General features: G+C 31.6%; 3 protein-coding genes across 3 annotated transcripts; 1 reads left to right on the top strand and 2 right to left on the bottom strand.

The window, feature by feature from the left end:
- Positions 1–2,181: 2,181 nt before the first annotated feature.
- On the top strand, positions 2,182–6,914 carry LOC131610122 (phospholipase A1-Igamma1, chloroplastic-like). Its single transcript, XM_058881996.1, has 2 exons — positions 2,182–3,515; positions 6,466–6,914. Exons 1-2 carry the CDS (start codon positions 2,251–2,253, stop codon positions 6,716–6,718), a joined length of 1,518 nt encoding a protein of 505 aa, XP_058737979.1. The 5' UTR covers positions 2,182–2,250; the 3' UTR covers positions 6,719–6,914.
- A 2,950-nt stretch (positions 6,915–9,864) lies between these two features.
- On the bottom strand, positions 9,865–10,545 carry LOC131610121 (photosystem II reaction center W protein, chloroplastic-like). Its single transcript, XM_058881994.1, has 2 exons — positions 10,331–10,545; positions 9,865–10,257 (listed from the first exon to the last, which is right to left on the bottom strand). The coding sequence occupies exons 1-2, from the start codon at positions 10,425–10,427 to the stop codon at positions 9,944–9,946; spliced, it is 411 nt and encodes a 136-aa protein (XP_058737977.1). The 5' UTR covers positions 10,428–10,545; the 3' UTR covers positions 9,865–9,943.
- A 134-nt stretch (positions 10,546–10,679) lies between these two features.
- On the bottom strand, positions 10,680–20,983 carry LOC131610120 (probable galacturonosyltransferase 6). The gene is made up of 13 exons (XM_058881993.1): positions 20,627–20,983; positions 20,502–20,536; positions 20,146–20,187; positions 19,654–19,999; positions 19,470–19,546; positions 18,891–19,038; positions 18,708–18,781; positions 17,746–17,893; positions 17,564–17,634; positions 15,397–15,719; positions 14,599–14,956; positions 12,134–12,649; positions 10,680–11,622 (listed from the first exon to the last, which is right to left on the bottom strand). Exons 1-13 carry the CDS (start codon positions 20,736–20,738, stop codon positions 11,347–11,349), a joined length of 2,526 nt encoding a protein of 841 aa, XP_058737976.1. The 5' UTR covers positions 20,739–20,983; the 3' UTR covers positions 10,680–11,346.
- Positions 20,984–21,357: the final 374 nt, after the last annotated feature.

The raw sequence follows: 21,357 nt of genomic DNA, 5'->3' as shown, positions 1-21,357 counted from the left end.
AAATATTTGTTTTTAAAACCAACATTGCCATTTGAAAATTTGGTCATTTTGAACCCTATAATCTTGTACATTATGTTATTTTAAATCTGGAATATGACGGACAAGGTTGGTTTTACTAAAAAATAATTTACAAAGTTCAAAATGATAGAGTCCTTCAAGTGTCAAGGTTGGTTTCAAAAATAAAAATTTTAAAGGCTTAAAACGAGATAATCTTCAAATGTTAGGAGAATTCTTACAATTTTTTTCTTGGCAGGGAGATTTTTCGAACCAACCCCATATGACATGGGTGAAAATAAGTATTAACCCTATATTATTTATAGAGATTAAAATCTAAAATTAAGATATTTATAAGAACCAAAAACATATTTAAGCCTATTTTTTTTCTCCCAACTTTTTTTTTTAGTTGTTGATGATTGTAGTACTGTTCTGTTTTTTTGTATAGTTTTAGTCAAAAATTGTAATAATAATTTATAAGAAATAGTGTCTATTCAACCAATATTTTATTTGCATACAAAATAAATAATTAATGGTATGTGTTACGGTATACTTAAATTTTATAGTAATTTAACAAATCATATCATTGTATCATTTTTATAGGTGAATTTTTATTTACCCACCTTAAAAAGGTGGGTAAGGTTATTTTTAGTGTAAAATGCATTGAAAACATCAAACAATTATTCTATATAATAAATAATTAAATACATAAAATTTAAATGATGTCATCTAATTGGTAGAATGTACACTACCCATTTTTTTTGTGATGGATAAAGAAGTTGTCCCCTTTTTATAAATTAGTTTTCAAAATATTCTCATACCAATTTATATGCTACAATTTAATTAAATATATGTATAAAAATAAATTCACACTCGATATATAAATTAGGTTGCAACTAGGATGATGATTCAATTAAAATCCGTCATCGGTGAACAAAAAATAATACCCTTAGATCCCTTATATTTAACAGATGGCTCAGATTTATTATAAATGAAAATGAGAAGAAAGATGAGAGGATAAAAATTGCAAATGCATGCATACATTAATATAACAAAATTGTTTCGGGTGCAGAAAATATTTTTACAAAATTTTAATAAATTGAAGAGGATGTAAATGGGAAAAAAAGTGTCTCTTAAAAAATATTAAGAGATTGTAGATGAATATGTATAATTGTTGTATTTAAATTTGTTTTAAATTACATAAAATTGAAAGGGTAAACAAGTTTAATCAGAAGAAGATAATAAAAAATCTTTGTGTTGATATGGAAGCATTCATAGATGTGTCAAACATGAAGGGATGATTTTGAAAGGAAATAGTAGAAAGTCACGAAGTTACCTAGCAATAGCATCATGGTCCACCATGAAAGAACCTAAGAGAAAGAAAGAAAAAAATTTTAAATATACTTTTGTGTCCTTACTTTAATTTTTTTTTCTTTTTTATTTTGACACTATAGTTTAATTTGGAGTTAGTTCTGACATCAATGTTTTAGTCTTCTTATTCAATATTTATTGGGTTTTCCTTAGTATTGAGCTGGTACACCATTGAGATGGCATAGTTTAATTTGGAGTTAGTTCCGACATCAATATTTTAGTCTTCTAATTCAATATTTATTGGGTTTTCCTTAGTATTGAGCTGGTGCACCGTTGAGATGGCAATGCCAGTTAGCCCCGATCACATCAATTTCCCATATCACATATTTAAATTATAATATAACTTTTAAATATTATTTAATATGTTAATATGTTTGGATCTAATTTAAAATTGGATCATTTTTAGAGAGAAGTTGGCAGTTAGTCACTGTATTACTTGGATTCATCCTATAGCTGCCAAGAAAGTTCACATTGATGGAACCTCTGCAATTTATGGTACATACTACCTCAGTTTATTACTGTTTGCACGTGCTCAACCACAAACAGTATAATGAAAATTGAAATTGGATTTTTTTCTCTTGAACTGTTTTATACATTGGATCTAATAAAGTGAATTGAGCCGCTTTGAACTGTTTAGGCCGGTCCGGAATATATATAAATTTTTTTAACTTATTGTTATCTTATTTTCAATATTAGTAAAAAATAAAAATTTTAATAAAAACGTTTTTTTAATTATTATTTTTTTCATATTGAAGAGATTAATATGGTTGTGCAGCTCCAGCGGATTGAGTTTTCTATAAAAAGCATATTGTATACCCTTTAATACTCACTTAATCAATTCAGTGAGACTCTAACTCCAAAACCTATCTTCTTCTCCAACCCAACATGGCTACATCAATCTCAAACATACTCATAGCCTTTCCCAAAACCGAATCCACTTCCTTCTTCGGATCCAATTCCAACCACCTCAAATCCCAACCACCAAACCTACAAACCCTAACACCAAATAAACTCACCACAAGATGCACCGCAACCCAACAAGTCAACACAATCCCAAACCTTATCAAATCCAAAAACACAAAACTAACCTCAAAACTAACCGAACTACCAATTGAAAAAGCATGGCGAAAAATCCACGGCGAAGATGATTGGGAAGGCCTTCTCGACCCAATGGACCCCATCATCCGATCCGAACTAATCCGTTACGGCGAATTATCCCAAGCATGCTATGATGCTTTCGATTTTGATCCATATTCAAAGTATTGCGGCAGTTGCAAACACCATCACGAAGAATTTTTCCCATCCTTAGATCTTCCTCACATAAAATACAACGTAACACGCTACCTCTACGCCACGGCGAATGTCAACGTCCCAGATTTCTTCAAGAAATCTCGCTGGCCAGATAAATACTGGTCCGAACACGCAAACTGGATGGGTTACATCGCGGTCGCAAGCGACGAAGAAACAAAACGGATCGGTCGTAGAGACATCGTCATCGCATGGCGAGGAACCGTTACGAATGTGGAATGGGTGGCAAATCTTCAAAACTACCTTAAACCTATTTACGAACACATTCCTTGTCCCGACAATGATGTTAGAGCTGAGGCAGGTTTTCTCGAAATGTACACAGATAGACAAAGGAAAGACGGTTACTGTAAATACTCAGCTAGAGAACAGGTTTTAGGCGAGATGAGAAGGTTGTTAGAGAAATATTCTAACGAGGAAGTTAGTATTACCGTAACCGGGCATAGTTTAGGAAGTGCAATGGCAACATTATGTGCTTATGATATAGCGGAAACAAAGATAAATGTTAGGGAAGATGGAACAAAGGTTCATGTTTCGGTGTTTTCATTTTCAGGGCCTAGGGTTGGGAATATAAAGTTTAAATGGAGGTTGGAAAGGAGTTTAGGGGTTAAGGTTTTGAGGGTTCATAATAAGCATGATTTGGTGCCAAAGTCACCGGGGTTTTTGGTGAATGAGAAATCGCCGTGGTGGTTGTTGAAGATGGCGGAGGATGTTGATATTCCATGGTGTTATACTCATGTGGGAGTTGATTTGGAGTTGGACCATAAGATTTCGCCATTTCTGATACCGGATGCAAACGCTGCATGTGCTCATAATTTGGAGGCCCACTTGCATTTACTCGATGGGTTAGTATTTCTGTCACCATGCATCCACTCATTTTACATGTGGTCTATCACTTTTATAGTATTATTTTTGGTTACAAATGGTCGGTAAAACAAATTGCTTTCTTTAAAAAAAATAGATGATATTTTGAAAAAATAAATATTTTTAGAAAATTGTTTCATGTCCATACTTTTTTCGTACATCATTAATTAATTAATTATATGTAAAACTATGGTAAATTTAGTTGAGTATATGTTTAATTTAAATAATGTTAAAATTAAGGTTAATTTTAATATTGAATTAATTATAATTGTAACTATAAATTAAATTAAAAATTTATTATAAGTAATTATTTTTTAAATGTAACCAAACCATGTCACAAATTTCAAAAAATACATGACTTAACTAGATAAGATCCATCTCATTTTGAATCCGCATTTTCAAAATATCAGTGAAAACACGTATTCACATAAGCACTTATAAGTTATACCCACCTAGAAAAATACCAGTGAGAATTTAATTGTAAAATTAATAATAATAATAATAATAATAATAATAATAATAATAATAATAATAATAATAATATAAAATTAATTATATTAAATAATCATAAAAAATATGTCAATAAAATTTAAAAAAATTAAAATTTGAAAATTAAAATTTTATATCTTAAATAAAAATAAATGTTAACTAAAATAAAATAGATATTTTGCACTAAAAAGAAAAAAGAGTCAAGTGAATTATGAAATGAAGAAAGTAAAAAAAAATTTAACATTTGAAAATAAATTTTTTACGTCTTAAATACAAATAAATTTTAATTAAAATAAAATAGACATTTTGTACCGTGCAACAGAAAATTAGTGGATTGTACGACTATTAAATATTATCCAATTTAAGAAAATAAATTGCTAATTTTATTAAAATTTAATAATTTTAGTAATATTAATTAACATGCATAAAAGTCACACTTGAGATCAATTTTTTTTAATATGCATAAAAAATGTAAAAATATTTTATTTTATTAGTAATTTAAAAAAAAAATATTTATAATTATTTTTTCTATTTATATATAATCATACGTTTTAAGAAAATATATTTATTTTACAAATATAATGAAAACAATAACAAGTTTTTTAAAAGTAAAATGAGATCAATTTATCTATATTTGAATTTTGAGATTTGTTTTAACTTAGTTGTTTTATTTGTTTGTATTCACATTTAAATTATTTGTTTGTATTCTTGTGTTTTATTTATCTGTATTCTTGTGTTTTATTTTTCTACTTCTTCACGTGTTTTTATGTTACATTCATTTGCATTATTGATAGATTTAAAAAATAAAAATAAATTAATAACTATAAGAAAGATATAAAGATTAAAAAATAAAATAATATAAAAAAATTAATTTAAATTGAGAGAAAAATATGGTAAGTGAAAATAGTGGAAAGAGCGGGAGAAAATAAAAGTTGAAAAAATGTTAAATATGTCATGTGACAAATATTGGTTGAAATAAAGTGAATTAATTGAAAGATTATTTTATTATTTGAAGAGAAAAATAATAGTGATAGTTTGTATATTTTTATTAATAAATATATAGTTGATATCCACATTTTCACTAAAAATAAATTATTAAATTATAAAATATTATATTTTTTATCAAAAATTTGTAGATCTTATATACATACTCTGTGAGTGTTAAGAGTATTTATACTTTCAAATGTTAACAACCCTTTATTAGCTGTTAAAATAATAATATAAAAAAAAATAGCTTGACAACAGACTTGTATTTAAATAATTTATAATTAGGTTCTTTCTTCTTCTTTTTTTGAAAACATAGGTCCTTTCTTTTTTTGATTATAAGAAATTCCTCTTGAATTTTAGAAACTTTGTTTTTTATGAAAAACATTTGTTAATTATTAATAATAATTATATATTTTTTATGAGATTTAATTATGTCTCTTAAATCTTTGGATTAAATGTTATTAGTAATATTACATTAATAATAACCACTTTACGACCCTATTTATAATTAGGTATTTAAATTTAAATCCTTAATTATAATTTATTTAAATATTCAGAAGTTTTATCTACATTTATAATTTTAAGAATATATTATAAATTGTTGGCAAATTCAACTAGTCAAGTTATAGGAGTAACTTTTTGTCGGGTCAAAAAAAAAAACTTTTTGTAGTTTAGAGAATTATTGATAATTCCTAGAAAATAAATTAGTTTACGGGAGAAAACCATTTGTCGGGTCACAACATCGAATTAAAAAATTGGAACACTACCATAAATGGAAAAAAGAAAGTTAATTACATAATCTATATTTTCATATGTTGGTATAAATCACTTTCATTTGAGGTTGTGACAACAAAAAAAAACAAATGTTGCGTTTCATAAATCTCCTTCATAAAATTTCAAAAATATTTATTCTAACAAGTCATTTTCTTTATGAAGAGTCTCACACAAAAATATATGACTGAGAAAGAACTAAATCTATTTTTTTAATAATATAAAAAACCAAAATCTATGATACTAGAGTTTCGTTTCTAATCTTTTGTAATAATTTCTGATTGTACAGTAAAAAATAATTAATTAATTATTTGACAGAATTTAAATTGAAAATTATATTATATTTTATTTTAAATAAAATAATTCAAATAAAAAGTAAAATGACACTAAAAATAGACATGAAAATCCCTTTACGATATTTTAGGTGAACTTTTTTGTTTTTTTGTTTGTTTGTTTTTTGTGAATGATTGAAGGGACCAGTAGCTACAACTAAGTTTCAGTAAAAATAACTTGTGTTCTTCACCACAAAGAGATCTCTAATCCGACATATCCACTTCACGGCCACTGTCTTTTTCCAATGCTATTTCGTATCAAAGTTTGTATAATAAAAAAGATGTTTTTATGTAAAAATATTAACTAGCTAATGAAATGCTAATAAACTTTGATGATGATGATGATGAACAGATACCATGGGAAAAACCGTGAGTATGAGGCAACAACTTATAGAGACATCGCATTGGTGAATAAGGGATGTGACTTTGTTAAAGATGAGTTCTCTGTGCCACCAAAGTGGAGGCAAGAATTGAACAGGAATATGGTGAAGGCTGAAAATGGAAAGTGGATTCTGGCTCAACGACCACAAGTTGCTGAAACACCTAATGAAGATATTGATATTGGCTCCTATCTCACGCAGATGGGCATCAATGTACCTAATTAATTAAAGCTAGTTCATTCAATGGATCCATGATATATAGAGTACTAGTAATATCATATTGTAATTTTGTGTGCACAATTAATGAATATTATCTTTAGCTACTTGTGATATAAAAATCACTAATGCTAGCTATATGTGTCATGGAGTGGATTGAATGCGAATTTTATCAGAATGTTATTTTTTATATATTGTTTTAAAACTATTTTGCAAGTATAACCACTGGTAGTTTGTGTTAGTCACACAGTTAAATATCATAATTCCAAATGTATCTTTTGAAACAGTGTCATCGCTTACGCAGAAATATTTTTCAGATTTGGCACATTTCCATTGACATTGCATTCGTGATGCTAATGTTCTCATCAACCAAATAGACCAAACAACCGACAGCCAAATTAGAAGACGAAATTTTCTTTAAAGTACTTGCCAAGCAGTTAAAGAAATCAAGCATGTATGTAATTGTGTCTTGATCCAGAGGCATAAAAGAAAGATCAAGCTAGTTTAGCGTAGAGTCCTACACGCGAAAAGCAACAGGACAGAGTAAGAATAGGTGATCAAGATCTTCAGGAGGGTCAAGACAAAGCGGACAAACGAGATTGTGTGCACTAAAGAGAATATCTCTGTTGAAATTGCTACAAATTTCTTGAGTATTTTTAAATATAATATGTATGAAAATGGTAGAATATCTTAGAACTATAATACATATGAATATGGTAGAAGAATTTAGAATTATAAGTGTATGGAAAAGATAGAAGAACCTAGAACTATCATATGATACTAATCTATCATGAGAACTCTAGAAAGAACTAAACTAATGTAGAAATATTCACCACCATTGAGAGGTTGGTGATTTGAGCCTATAAATAGGCAATTGGTATCTTGTAATTCATCATCCAAGAAATCAATGACATAGTCTTCTTTCTAAACAATTCTCTAAAACTATCTTTTATCAACTAATCAACTACCAACAATCTCTAATTAACAATTCGTCCTGTGTTTGGAGCTTTTTCAGAAGCAGCCTCCAAACGAAGAATTTAATGTTACTTGGGATAGAAGAACTCCAGGCAAGTGCTAAGGCAGCAGACTGCATTACGTTAATTGAAAAATCCAAAACCTAAAAATCAACCAATGTTATGTAGGTTATTTTGTCAAAAACCATGCTCATCTCTCCACCAAACAACCGAATCTTCCACAAGCGGATCATGAGAGAAGAAAGACAACAATGCCAAAAGTTCCTCCAGCTGCGAATCAGTTTTTACAGAAAAGTTTGGGGGAATTTATAAGTTCCAAGACCAGTCATCATTAGGCCAAATACCTGCATAAAAAACAGTCATCCTTTGATCGCAACAAGATTTAAATATAGACATAAAGTTGGATAGATCTCTCTGATAGGTTGGTGGCTCATCCATCTAGACCGCCAAAAATCAGTATCCAAACTTGCACCAAATTTACTAGAAATACTACTTTTAGACCAACCATAATTTGAACTCGATTCAGTCACAATACTTCTAATGTATCGTCAGCACAATGAGGAATGTTTAGCCACAGGAATAGAGGAATTGAGCAGCTACATTTTTAAAGCTACATTTTTATATCTCTGTACTTAAAAGACAAGATATGAACCCCCAAGGGAAGTTCTGTTTATCCACAATATTTCAAATCCACTTACTGACCAAAGCTACGTTAAAAGTTCTATAGTGCTTTATTTCCTATCCCTCATCATTTTTGGATTTACACACCAAAGACCAAGATACCTAATTTATCTCTCTCTTACTTTCAACACCTTTCCAAAGAAAGGCAATCTAAATCTTAATTATCTCACTAATCACCACCTTAGGTGCCTTGTAGAAGGAGAAGAAATAGAGCGGAATTGAGTTGAGTACAACATTTAAAAGAATTATTCGACCGCCATTGGAAATGAACTTGCTCTTCGAAGATGAAAGACGACATTTCAATTTGTCAAGAATCAAAACCAAGCACTAGGCCTTCTAGGATTGACGCCTAAAGGAATTCCTAACAAATTGATATGCAGATAAGAAATTGAATAAGCTAAGAAATCAGAAGCAGCCTCTAGAAAAGTCGGGTTTGAAGCTCAAGATCCTACTTTTGTGGAAATTTATTCTTGAACTTGAAACCATTTCGTAACCACGTAAAATCACTTTGAGCATCCTGATATTTTCCCATGAAATTGATTTAGAATAAAAGTGTCATCCGCAAATTATTGAAGATCAAATATGAGGTTATCCAATTGGGAAAAAGGTTAGAAAGCTGCTTGAGAAACAACATTTTTCATGAGCCCGGCAAGACCTTCTGTAACCTTCTGTAACGATGATGAAAAGAAATTGAGAGGGGATCCCCTTGTCGAAGACCTCTTGAGGCTTGGAAATCCTTAGTCGGGCTTCCATTTATGAGGACAGAAAAAGAGCTAGAGCAAACGCATGATTTAATCCATTTGATCCATGTATCACCAAAATTTTAGGTCTAGTTATAGTTCATATTGTAAGGCCCCTATACTAGACCTAAAATTTGTTGGATCAGGAACATTGTCTCAGCCTATCTTTGACAGTTTGATGCTAGATGCCATAGATGAGGCAATACTTTTAGCAGAGACCATATTTTCCTTGCCGAGAAGATCTTTCAAGAACTTGCTTTCTGACAACAATGTCTTAATTCCCATGTCTTGGGACCAAGATTATGTTTCCAAATGGTAAACATGTCTAAATGAACTTTTAAAATGCTTGGTAGTGTTTGCTATGACAACTTCCTAACTAATTAACTTAACTTATATATTGATATGAAAAATATAATATAAATGCAAAGAAAGATTTTCATCAAAATTTGCCAAAAGTTCCACTGGAGAAATACAAATATTCGTTCTTTTTTTAAAATTGAACAGGCTTGCTGCACAACAGTGTCTTAATTCCCATGTCTTGGGACCAAGATTGTGTTTACATGATTTCAAATGTGCACTGCATCTTAGAATAAAATTTGGTTTCCAAGAGATTTTGCTAAGTAGATTGTCACTCAAGCATATAATAATTGCAGTGGATATATTTTTTTTCGACATCACACAGGTGCTTTTAAAATTAAACTGCAACATAGTTCCACTTGTGTTTAGATAAGTGTGATTTACTCTAAGTAGAAATTTAGAATGAATAATAAAGTAGTTCTTTAATACAACAAAAAAAGGATTGGACTGTACAACTTCTACAGTGCAGATCCTTTGAGGTTTTACAGAGACAATCCAGAATCGTCATCCTCGTCAAGGGAGGAAGCATAGATAAAATAGAAAGTCCAAATAAGACCAAAGACACCAAACAAGATCCAACCAAGAAGATTATTGCTGAGCCCAAAGGGAAGCCCGGTTCCTTCAGTGCTCATTCTCTCATCTACCAAAGCCATGGCTGCCGGGCTTGATATGGTTGCAGCAGAGATAGCTGCTATCAGGGATGCTCCCATTCCTATGTTTGAGCTGCTTTCTTGCACATCAGGCTTTCCTTCGATGGAACACCTCACTCTTCCAACCTTAGCCATTGATGGCAACCCTATAGAATTAATTTTGGTATAAACGGGTTGATTCACCAGGAATATTAGTTAATTGAGGATAAAGAAACTTACCAACAACGGTATGGAATGAGACTCCAAGAGGTTGCTTGTACACAAGACCTGAGCGGATGATTGAAGAAGTTGAGGTGCCAGCAATAATTGTTGCCATTTTTCTTCAATATCGATTAAGGTTTCCAAGTATAGGAAGCCAACTTCTCTTCACAATCTAGTTTATTTCATACAAATGGGAAAGTGTGTCAGTCTATGCACCACACAGTGGATAGATTGAAAAATGAAAACACGTTTAAAGATATCCATATCTACAGATATCCAATTAAGTTTATCCACGTGTCATACGATCAGTTTGGTTTACTGCCCAACACTTCCTTGCACAACCATTGCTTCCCTATCACTCCTGAATCCCCAACCATAACTAGAAGATATTAAACAGTAAATTCCAGAACACCACATATCATTCTCCACAGATGACATGTTTAATAATACACTCTCTAATCAATTATAAGTAAATTTAATTTCAGTAATTAATTTTACATAGTAAATTGGTTTGAAATTTTGTAAAAATAATACTATGATGTTAACAGTATTCCTACATAAATTACATTAAGAAAATGTATTCCTAAAAATTAACATTGAACGAATAATACTTGAATTCCCACTGCTTTCTAGCCTCATGCAACAGGATAAACGAGCACCAAGCATCATTGACTCAACAATTGAAATGAAAGCAGTAATTTCAATAATTATGTAAATCTGTCCTCCAGGGTAAAACATATCTTCAACTTCTAGTCTCCGCGATATTTCACAACCAATAAACTATGGCCTTTACACAACAAATGGCATCTCCAAACAGCTAACATGTCTATTACAAGTCTTATTTTATCTTTATATCACTACAAATAACTAATTTTCTAAAAGAATATATGTAAAAATTCTGTGAGCTACAAAGGGCTTTACAAGAAAAATTTCCAAGAACAAGAAAGAATCGACTAAAGCAGGTAATCCATAAATGTGCCAGCAGCAAACTAGTCAATCAACACCTGCCAGGTAGAATCATTTTAGATGTTGGGCTACGCCTGGATATTGCAACGTTGCAAAAGAGGGAGGTCAAACTTGATAAATTTGGACCAATAACTCTTGTATCTTGCATACCCAATATCCATCCATGGCTTCTTAATTCCATCAAAGTGGATAACAGCAGCTTGCTCAATCTTTTTTGTGTCAATGTCCGAGTCATAACCAAGACCAACAATGTGCCACCGTCTGTCCAAAACCATCGTTTTGTTATAAAAGGTGAGCCAGCCTAATGGCAGACTGCCGGTGCTAAACAATGGCATGTTGGAACCCTGCAATTAATTACCCAGAGAAAATCATATCAGATTATCATTGCATCGGAATAAAAAAAATGCATTTCTGCTCCATCTTATGCAATTTAAACATTAACTTTGACACATTCCTCATTGAAATCAAGCACCACAATTAGAAATAAAAAAACATAGTTTTGGAAAACAAATCTAAGGGATTGTTATTCGGATTCAGAGATTTTTTTTCTATTTTCATTTCTTATTTTTTAATTTTAATTACAGAAAAGCCACCTTGTTTTTATTCTTTTACAATGAACAGTGAAAGCAATAAAAAAATTGTTTTAATTCTAAATTACTAAACCAATACAAGGAACAACAGAGAGATTTTGGGGAGTGGTGTAAAATAAAGCAATAAAAGAATTGTTTTAATTCTAAATTACTAAACCAATACAAGGAGCAACCGAGAGATTTTGGAGAGGGGTGTAAAATAGATAGACCAAACAAAGAAAGTAACTAGAAGCATGTAACGAAATATATATTTTTGTATGCATACCTTTTGCAAATATTTGTGATATACACCAGTCAAATTATGCCTCCTCCACTGCTGCAAATCAAACAAGTTCATCCCGAATGCCCATGTACAAGCATTGACATCAAACCTCTTTGCAATGTATGGATTTGAGAAGTTTATGAACATATCCATCCTGCGAAATGAAGTTTCACCTTCCTGGCAAGTCCCAACTCCTGTGATTACTTTTTCATTCATGTTAATATTCCATAGCGTGCTGAGATCTTGTTGCACCACCACATCATGATCAAAGAGCAAAATCTTATTTAGAGTGGGGAAGATATCTGGCAGGTAGAACCGAAGGTAGTTCAATTCAGAAGTATATCTTGGATCACTGGCATTTTGTTTCTTGAATGTATTGTACTTGGACAACCACTCAAAATTGTCTATGTTCTGTATGTGGACGGAGGCATTCCCAGGAGGGTTTAATAAGAACCACATTGAGAATGAAGGAAAGTTGAGTGAATTGGTCACTATGTGTAAAACCAGTTTTTCCTGTTCCTGCAATTTAAAAGTCGTTGTCAAATTTTATTGCCATTATATTATACAAACTTAATACTTTAGTTTTTTTTTTAAATCCTAAGGAGAGAGATATCATATAGCTTTCCTATCTCATTGTGTTTTATGTATTGGCTAAAACTTAGGCACTTCTATAAATTTCTAAGAAGACTAACAATGTAGAAGAGTTCATCCTCACTGGAAAGTTATGTTTTCTTCATTATTTAACTGTGTATGTGATGTTATCAGAAACAAAAAATAACAATAGTTACAAAACAGTTCTTTAGGAGCAATAGAGAAATTGAGAAAGGTGTAAAATGTCAAAACTAGAGATTACTCCGTATGGTCTTGAATACAAGTAAAAAAAAAAAATACTCGTATTAGTTGGTTTCAAATATATGGAAATTTAATGAAATTCGCTATATTTAATGATGGAATTCTTAAAATACCTTAAACTAATACAAGGAACAAATTCCCCTATGAATTACACTTTTGAGAATGCATTAGATTAGAAGAATAATTACACTTCACTAGTCATAAAATACCTTAAATTAATACAAGGAACAAATTCCTGTGGAAACACTTTTGTTTTACAATAATTAATCATTTTTATTCTAAATCATAATGCCTTCAAATGATCAATGTAGCCGACCCCGCTTAGTGGGATAAGGCTTAGTTGTTGTTGTTGTTATATAATGCCTTTAAATAGGCTTACAAGAAGAATTGTCCTAATTAAAAAAGGTTAACAACTAACTTTTCCCTAAACTTACTTTCATATAAACTCAAATATAAAATTCTATTATGCTAACTTAGTAAAAGTAAATAAATAATAAATCCCAATCAGCATAATTAATCTTAATCAGCAGAACTAGAGGTCCACTTCCCCTCTAGGCATTGAGTGTGTCCTCAAGCTCAAATTCGGGATAAGTCTTGTGAAACTGGTCAAAAAGTTCTCGTGTTTCATCATCTAGAGTATATCGTGCCCACTTGATTAACAACTCTCTAATTCCTCTATTAATTCTATTGCAAAGAGCTCCTTTGGGGATAGGAAAGGCCTTGTCATTTAACACTTGGGGTACGTTACCTTTCTTGTTTGAAATAGCACAACCATTTCTAAAGGTTCAACTAATATTATCTTGTGTTGTTAGCATTCCTTGTGAGCACTTCAGTTTGTGTTCAAATGCTCGAGCCATATTCATAGCAACTCCGAGATTTTGTGGTTGTTAAAGTTCAATGTCTATTCTCAATTCATCGATCAGCTCAGAAGTAAATAAGTCCCCTTATTGTTAAAGTTCATGGGTTCTTGCATCTCCTCAATTGTCTTTTGTGAAACCTTTATTGGCTCTTTGAATTATGATGGAGATCTTAGCTATATGTTCTTCTAGCGCAGTCTGTCTAGAAGTCATTTGTTCCATGAAATTCTTCATGATTGATGCTAAATTTGCGTCATCCAAGTTGGCCCGTGATACCAAATTATTATAGTCAGGGCCTATGGTGAAGGCAAAAGCAAACTTGTTCTTGACAGAGTCTATTCTTAAATTCACAAGTTTTTTTATAATAAATATTTATAATTTTTATTCCCAATCATAGTGCCTTTAAATAGGCTTAGTAGAAGAAGAGTCCTGATTAGACTAGATTAATAACTCTTTCCTAAACTTACTGTCATTCAAATTTAAATGATAATATTCTATTTAATAGAAAAAGATTTGTTCTAATCCTAAATAATATCCTAAAAATACTGAAATTCAAATTTAAAATTTTTGTTATGCTAACTTATTAAAAGTAAATTAAATAATAAATTATAATCAGCATACTTAATCCTACTCTGCGTAGTTAATCCTAATTTGCAGAACTAGAGGTCCATATCTTTACTAACATTGAATTTGCACAGAACAAATGAATAAAAAAAGCAATAAATGCTAAATAATTTTTTAAACATTATCAATATTTACCTTGGAATTAGACACGGTTGAGTTAACAACCACTCCACATGCCAGAACATTGTCAGAGAAGACAGCATAATGATAAAGTTCCGGATCATGAATCTTATTTTCATTTGGCAGCTTTCTATCCTCAGGTCTCAGGGAAAAGTAATCAGCAGTTAGTTGCATAGAAAGACAGTGAAGACCTTTAGGGGTGGTCCTAGCAGCAAGATAAACAAGATGGGTTACTTCGTGTTGATGAGAACGAACTTGTTCTTCAGCGTTATCATGCATCGCACGGAGCTTAGCAGCCATAGCAGCGCAGTTTGGGAAAGCACGGTTGGCTTTAGACAGTGAACCCTCCATGCGTTTCATTTTCTGCAAAGCACTGTGAACTTCACTTGTTTTCAGATTGAAAATATTCTTGTTTTTTATAACAACTTATGTCTCCTAAAGTCTGCACAAATGTTCTCTCTATCATTAATTTTATACTGAAAGACGATGTAATATTTTCGAAGATTGGAATTTGTTGAACTTTTGAGAAAAAACTGCTTTTATTGCTCCAATTCTAATTTCTTTTACTGAAGTATGTACATTTGATTTGCTTTTATCAGCAGGGGGGATATGACGAAACTAATAGAAGCAAATTTAAACATACTGGGAGTCAGCTAAGAAAATTGATAGTAGTGGAGAGGAGGAAAAACAAGGTTTTATAATTTACAGAATCCGAGCATTGGTTTTCTCTACAGACAATCACATTGTGTTTAGCAGATAAAAGTAATAATTGCTGAAGAAAATGCAAGTCACAGAATTACTGAGAATACTTACCTCCTTGAAAGATCAGAATCTTTGGTAGCTTCTCCAACAGCATGTTCCATCTCTCTAATTCGCATCTTCAACTCCTTCACCAAGTGTGAGGTGCTGCTTGGTGGAGACAATCCCAAGTATGCTCTGGCTCTGATAATTTGATCCTTAATCTCCATAACTGTCTGATTTGTCACTTTGCGAGACTGACGGCGTGAAATCTGATGATGTCGGCTTACTGTCATACCAGATTGCTTTTCAGTAACTTTAATAATATTCTCAACTTTCTTTCTTTGAAAGGGAGTTTGTATATTCCGATTGTCCATAACTGTTGTATTAAATTTCTTCTGAAAATAAAAGCAATTTCAAAAGGTTAAAGTTAATTACATGAATAAGTTTCTCCACAATATATTTTGCAATTATACATTGAACATGTATACACACAGCGAAAGTTTTCCATCTACAATCATTATTATTTCTCTGTATATAATATAATCCAGTTCCCTGCCAAGTAAAAAAATATATGTGTCTGGATAAAAGCATGGAGATGCAAAACAAATACAACCTCTAGTCTCATGTATAAGAAAAAGTTGGGAGTTTATTGTTCTTATTATAAGAAAAGTATCAAATTTTAAGATATATTAATTGTTGAAATTACTTTGATATATTTGCTATTTTTACAAGAAATACAATTATTCTCCATGAGTTGGTGTAAAAACATTCAATGTCAGGATTATATTATAATAAACTTTCATAATCAAAACATTAAGTGAAGTTCCTTCGCCTTAATGATTTACATTTTTTCTGATATATAGGACCAGAAGAAGTGATACAAAGGAAAACAAACTAGTGTTTTTAGAAATAGAATACGTAAATAACATGTGTGATAACACATGCGTCATTTATATTATATCCTTGATCTGTTTCAAATTACTACAATAGTCAATAGCAGATCAGCTCGCATCTGGACGTTGATATATAAGCCACAAATGTAACCAATAAGACCTTTTTAAAGTCTCCAATAAAACTAGATTGGCTTCAATTATAAAAACCGATCCCTTTAGAAACAGACCAGAAACTCCAATCCTCTGACTAAATCATAAGTTTCAAGCTAGGTGCATAGTAAACCTCACAGATTACTGATTTGTAAAACTCCTTCAAAGTCTAGACCTTCCCACTTAGCTAGCCATTAGGCATAGGTAAAACCAATCACTAAGGATGAATTCAGGTTTGAAAGTGTTCAAGCAAAATGGAGAGCAATCAAAGGAATCAATTATCAATCTCAAGTTGATTGGCCAACAAAATCTCAGAATGAAACCAATATGAGGTTATGCTTTTTGATAACATTAACATGAGGTTATGCTTTTTACCATGTTAGAAAGAGAAAGAGAGTAGAGAGAGAAGCACTTCATGGTGCTGTAACTGATTCTGTTAGAAATCTATTATTATGATTTTCATTACATGATAGAGAGAGGCACCTGTTACTTATATACTAGTAACAGGTGACCTGCAATAGCAGGTAATAGGGAAATACAAAGGACAGGTGGCAGTCCACAATATAACACAATACTCTACTCTAATATTTTTGATAACATTAACATGAGGTTATGCTTTTTGATAACTTTAAATTTAAATTATAACATCAGCAAGTAATAAAGCATTCCTTTCTACAGTGACACAAGTTAAAGAGCAGCTAAGTAAACCTGAATCCTCATGATATTAGCACAAAGAAACTGTATAATAAGTGCAATCTATAGGAGGTCAAGCAAAAAAGTCCAAGTCTAAGATCCAATTTCTTATTAGGAATAGCATTTACATGGCCGGAGAAATTTATGTCCAAAATATAAGATAAGCTTTGATATTGACATAATGGTCATTAACTGTCAGTGTCACTAAATGCGGGCTAGGATCTCTCCATTTCTCAATAGATTTAGAGAGTTCCATTTGGAGAGAGATAGATACAGTGGGATTTGGAAAATTTAATGATGGTGGGATCCACTTGGAGAGATCAACTATCTACTTTATGCGCTCATACCTCTCATAATGGATTCCTCCATTTCTTAACATAGCGCTGCAACTTCCTCTAGTTAGCAACTTCGTGTTAAACTTTGACTTTTAGAACAGGAAAATAGCAATCATGCAGTCTCTAGTTTATAATAAAGGAAATTCAAAAGAATTAAATAGTCCTAACCTGATCTCTGCCCGTGGAGGATAATCCTTTTTGCTGAGCTTCTTGGTCTTTTGTTTCATCATGGTCAAATTCTGAAAGTTGATTATAATTAAAAAAAAAAATTGCCAAAAACAATGGTATTGGACATTTCAGTGGCATTATATTGACCAAACAAATTAAGAAGTTCAAGAAGGGATGCAAACCTTTCTTTTCCAAAAAATTATTTCTGGACCCCTTAATTCTAGACTCCTCAGGATCAATATTTTTTTCCGAAGGGTCTCTAACCGTGGAACCAAAATCATTTTCTTTATAACCAACTTGCTTGGCCTCTTCTAATTCTTCCGAGTCTTCCTGAATTGCAAAAAAGGGCCCAACCAAATCACAAGCAAAGTTTAGATGTATTTATTCTCCAAATCAATTCAGGAAAACAAGAAAGATTTCTAAGTATTTAGCACACGATGGCGTAAACCATAATCAAATATTGCATTATCCATTCTATACTATAGCATTTAATCTTTATGGATCTATTTTATATTTTTGCAACAAACAAATAACAATCAACTCAATGTCCAAAGGAGAGCGTTCAAACTTTAACTCGAAAACATTTGCTATTAAGCTTTAAAGAAATGAAGTGATACTGACAGATAAAAGATTATATCTTAACATAGCTCTGCAACTTCCTTTAGGCTTTGTTTGCGAGTTTGGAGGGGAGGAAAAGGCTTCCGAAAACGAAATTTTAAAAAAATATAGGAAAATATTTGACTTTTTTTGAAAAAAAGTTTTTATTTAGAATGATAAAAGAGTCATTATCATTACTATATTTTTAATTTTCAGAATACTATAACAACTTAAAAGATATTTGGAAAATTTATGTAAGTCCTCCAAAACCATCCTTCAATATAATTTTTTAGTTCCCCCATTTTAGAAGGTTTTTGGTGTTATGAATAAAATCAAATCCTCCAAAACCCTCCTACCCAAAACCTTTCTATTCTTTTCACTCAATCCTTCCTATTTTCCAAAACTCTCCCCTCCCTTCCCCTCCAAACTCACAAACAAAGCCTAAGGGACAATTCATGTTTAACTTAAACTTTTAGAATAGGAAAATAGCAATCAAGCAGCCCCAAATTTATAATGCCAAAAAATTTCAAAAAGAATTAGTCCAAACCTGATCTCCATCCGTGGAGGACAATTCTTTCTGCTGAGCTTCCCGGTCTTGTGTTTCATCATCATGATCGAATTCTGAAAGTTGATTACAATTAAAATTTTAGCAAGTAACAACAGTGTTGAGTATATTTCAGTGGCATTACGTTGACCATACAAATTAAGAAGTGCACGGAGGGATACAAACCTTTTTTTTTCAAGTAATTATTTCTGGACCCCTCAATTCTTGAGTCCTCAGAATCATTATTTTTTTCCGAATCGTCACTATTCTTGGAACCAAAATCATTTTCTTTATAAACAACTTGCTTTGGCTCTTCTAATTCTTCCGAGTCTTCCTAAATTGCATAAAAGGGCCCAAATCACAAGCAAAGTTTAGATGGATTGATTCTCCAAGTCTATTAAGGAAAACAAGAAAGATTTCTAAGTATTTAGCATACAATGGTGTAAACTATAATCAAATATTGCATTATCCATTCTATAGCATTTAATCTTAAAGGATCTATTCTATATTTCTGCTACAAACAAATAACACTAAACTCAATTTCCAAAGGAGAGGCTTCAAACTTTAACTTGAAAACATTTTCTATATAATTAATCTTTGAAATGAAGTGATATAGACAGACAAGAAGATTATATCTTAACATAGCTCTTCAACTTCCTTTAGGGAACAATTTCGTGTTTAACTTTAACTTTTAGAACAGGAAAAATAGCAATCATGCAGCTCCAAGTTTATAATGCCAAAATTTCAAAAAGAGATAGTCCAAACCTGATCTTCATATGTGGAGGACAATCCTTTCTGCTGAGCTTCCTGGTCTTGTGTTTCATCACCATCATGGTCAAATTCTAAAAATTGGTTACAATTAAAATTTTAGCCAGTAACAACGGTGTGGCGTATTTCAGAGGCATTATGTTGACCGTACAAGTTAAGAAGTGCACTGAGGGATGCAAACCTTTTTTTTCCAAGTAATTATTTCTGGACCCCTCAATTCTCGAGTCCTCAGATTCATTATTGTTTTCCAAATTGTCGCTATTCTTGGAACCAAAATCATTTTCTTTATAAACAACTTTCTTTGACTCTTCTAATTCTTCCGAGTCCTCATAATCATTATTTTTTTCTGAATCAGTGCTATTCTTGGAACCAAAATCATTTTCTTTATAAACAACTTGCTTTGGCTCTTCTAAATCTTCCGAGTCCTCATAATCATTATTTTTTTCCGAATCATTGCTATTCTTGGAACCAAAATCATTTTCTTTATAAACAACTTGTTTTGGCTCTTCTAATTCTTCCGAGTCTTCCTGAATTGCATAAAAGGGTCCAAATGACCAAATCACAAGCCAAATTTAGATGTATTAATTCTCCAAATCAGTAGAGTGAAAACAAGAAATATTTTTAAGTATTTAACACACGTCAGCGTAAATTGACTATCAAATTATTGCATTACCTGTTCTACAGCATTTAACTTTAAAGGATCTGTTCTATATTTCTGCAACAAACAAATAACAATCGATTCAATTTCCAAAGCAGATCATTCAAAGTTGTAGAAAGTTCAATTGACAGCTGAGGTTTAAAATCACTAAACATGAACTTTCATATCATGTCAACCATTATTAAAGTTCAAAAGAGCACAAGAAATTTCAATTCACCAACACTACAAATAAATCAAATACCTACTTTAAAAAAAAAAAAAAAAAGAACGTTTCACAATATTTTCTGCCGCTAAGATTCATCACAAGCGTGTTAAACTATATAGCAATTAAGAAAAGTAAAAAATGAAAAGAAAGTGATCAAGATTCTTACCACACTTGATAAATCATCAAGAAACTCTCTCCGACCTGAAATGAATTAGAAAATAAAAATCAATAAAAAACCGATATAATTAACAAAAAAATGGAAACAGAGAATTCGGTGTAGAAGAATTTGACCATCGCGAGTTACAAGTTGAAGCCTGCGAGAGACGAAAATGACCGGAGCTACGACGGAGAGAGAAAGGAGACAGAGGAGCAAAGTCCTCTGCCACCGATGAGATTGCTTCATCGATGATCGATCGCGAAGCACATTTCACGGAAATTGGATCACGGAGAAAATTCGATGCGTTGAATTCAAGTAATCTACAGAGGCTAGGGTTTCTTGTAACTGTCTATATCAGTTATTCGGTTTTTAGAGAGAGAGAAAGAAAGACTGAAAGTAGCTACATCCATCATCCATGTTCTCTCCCCTGCAAGAAATGCCTCGTTAAATTTTTCACTTTTTCTTTTCTTTTTTTTGGTATTATTTAGTGCTATCTCGAGATTTGTACCGCCAAGTAGGTTGACACACGGGACAGGAAGTGGGAATAAAATAATAGAAACGGTACTTTTTTATTTATTTTTGTGATTATTTTTTATTACAGATATCTAGTCTATCTATCTACTCTACTATACAAACAATTAATAAAAGATTGATCAATCTGACTATTATGCCCTTAGTTAAAAATTTCTTTACAAATAAAAAAGGGCAATTTGGTAACTAACAAAATCACATATCACTTTTTCAACCTTTCAATAACCAAGCGCCAATTGTTGGCCTCTCATTGGTCCAACTTTTCAATAACCAACTTTTTCTCCCCAACACACTTCTTCTCTCTCTTACTTAAATTTTCAAATTTCTTTCACAT

The sequence above is a fragment of the Vicia villosa genome, linkage group LG6 (genome assembly GCF_029867415.1).
Source record: "Vicia villosa cultivar HV-30 ecotype Madison, WI linkage group LG6, Vvil1.0, whole genome shotgun sequence".
Lineage (NCBI taxonomy): Eukaryota > Viridiplantae > Streptophyta > Magnoliopsida > Fabales > Fabaceae > Vicia > Vicia villosa.
Note: the sequence above shows the minus strand (reverse complement) of the source record. Positions and strands in the feature narration are given on the sequence as shown.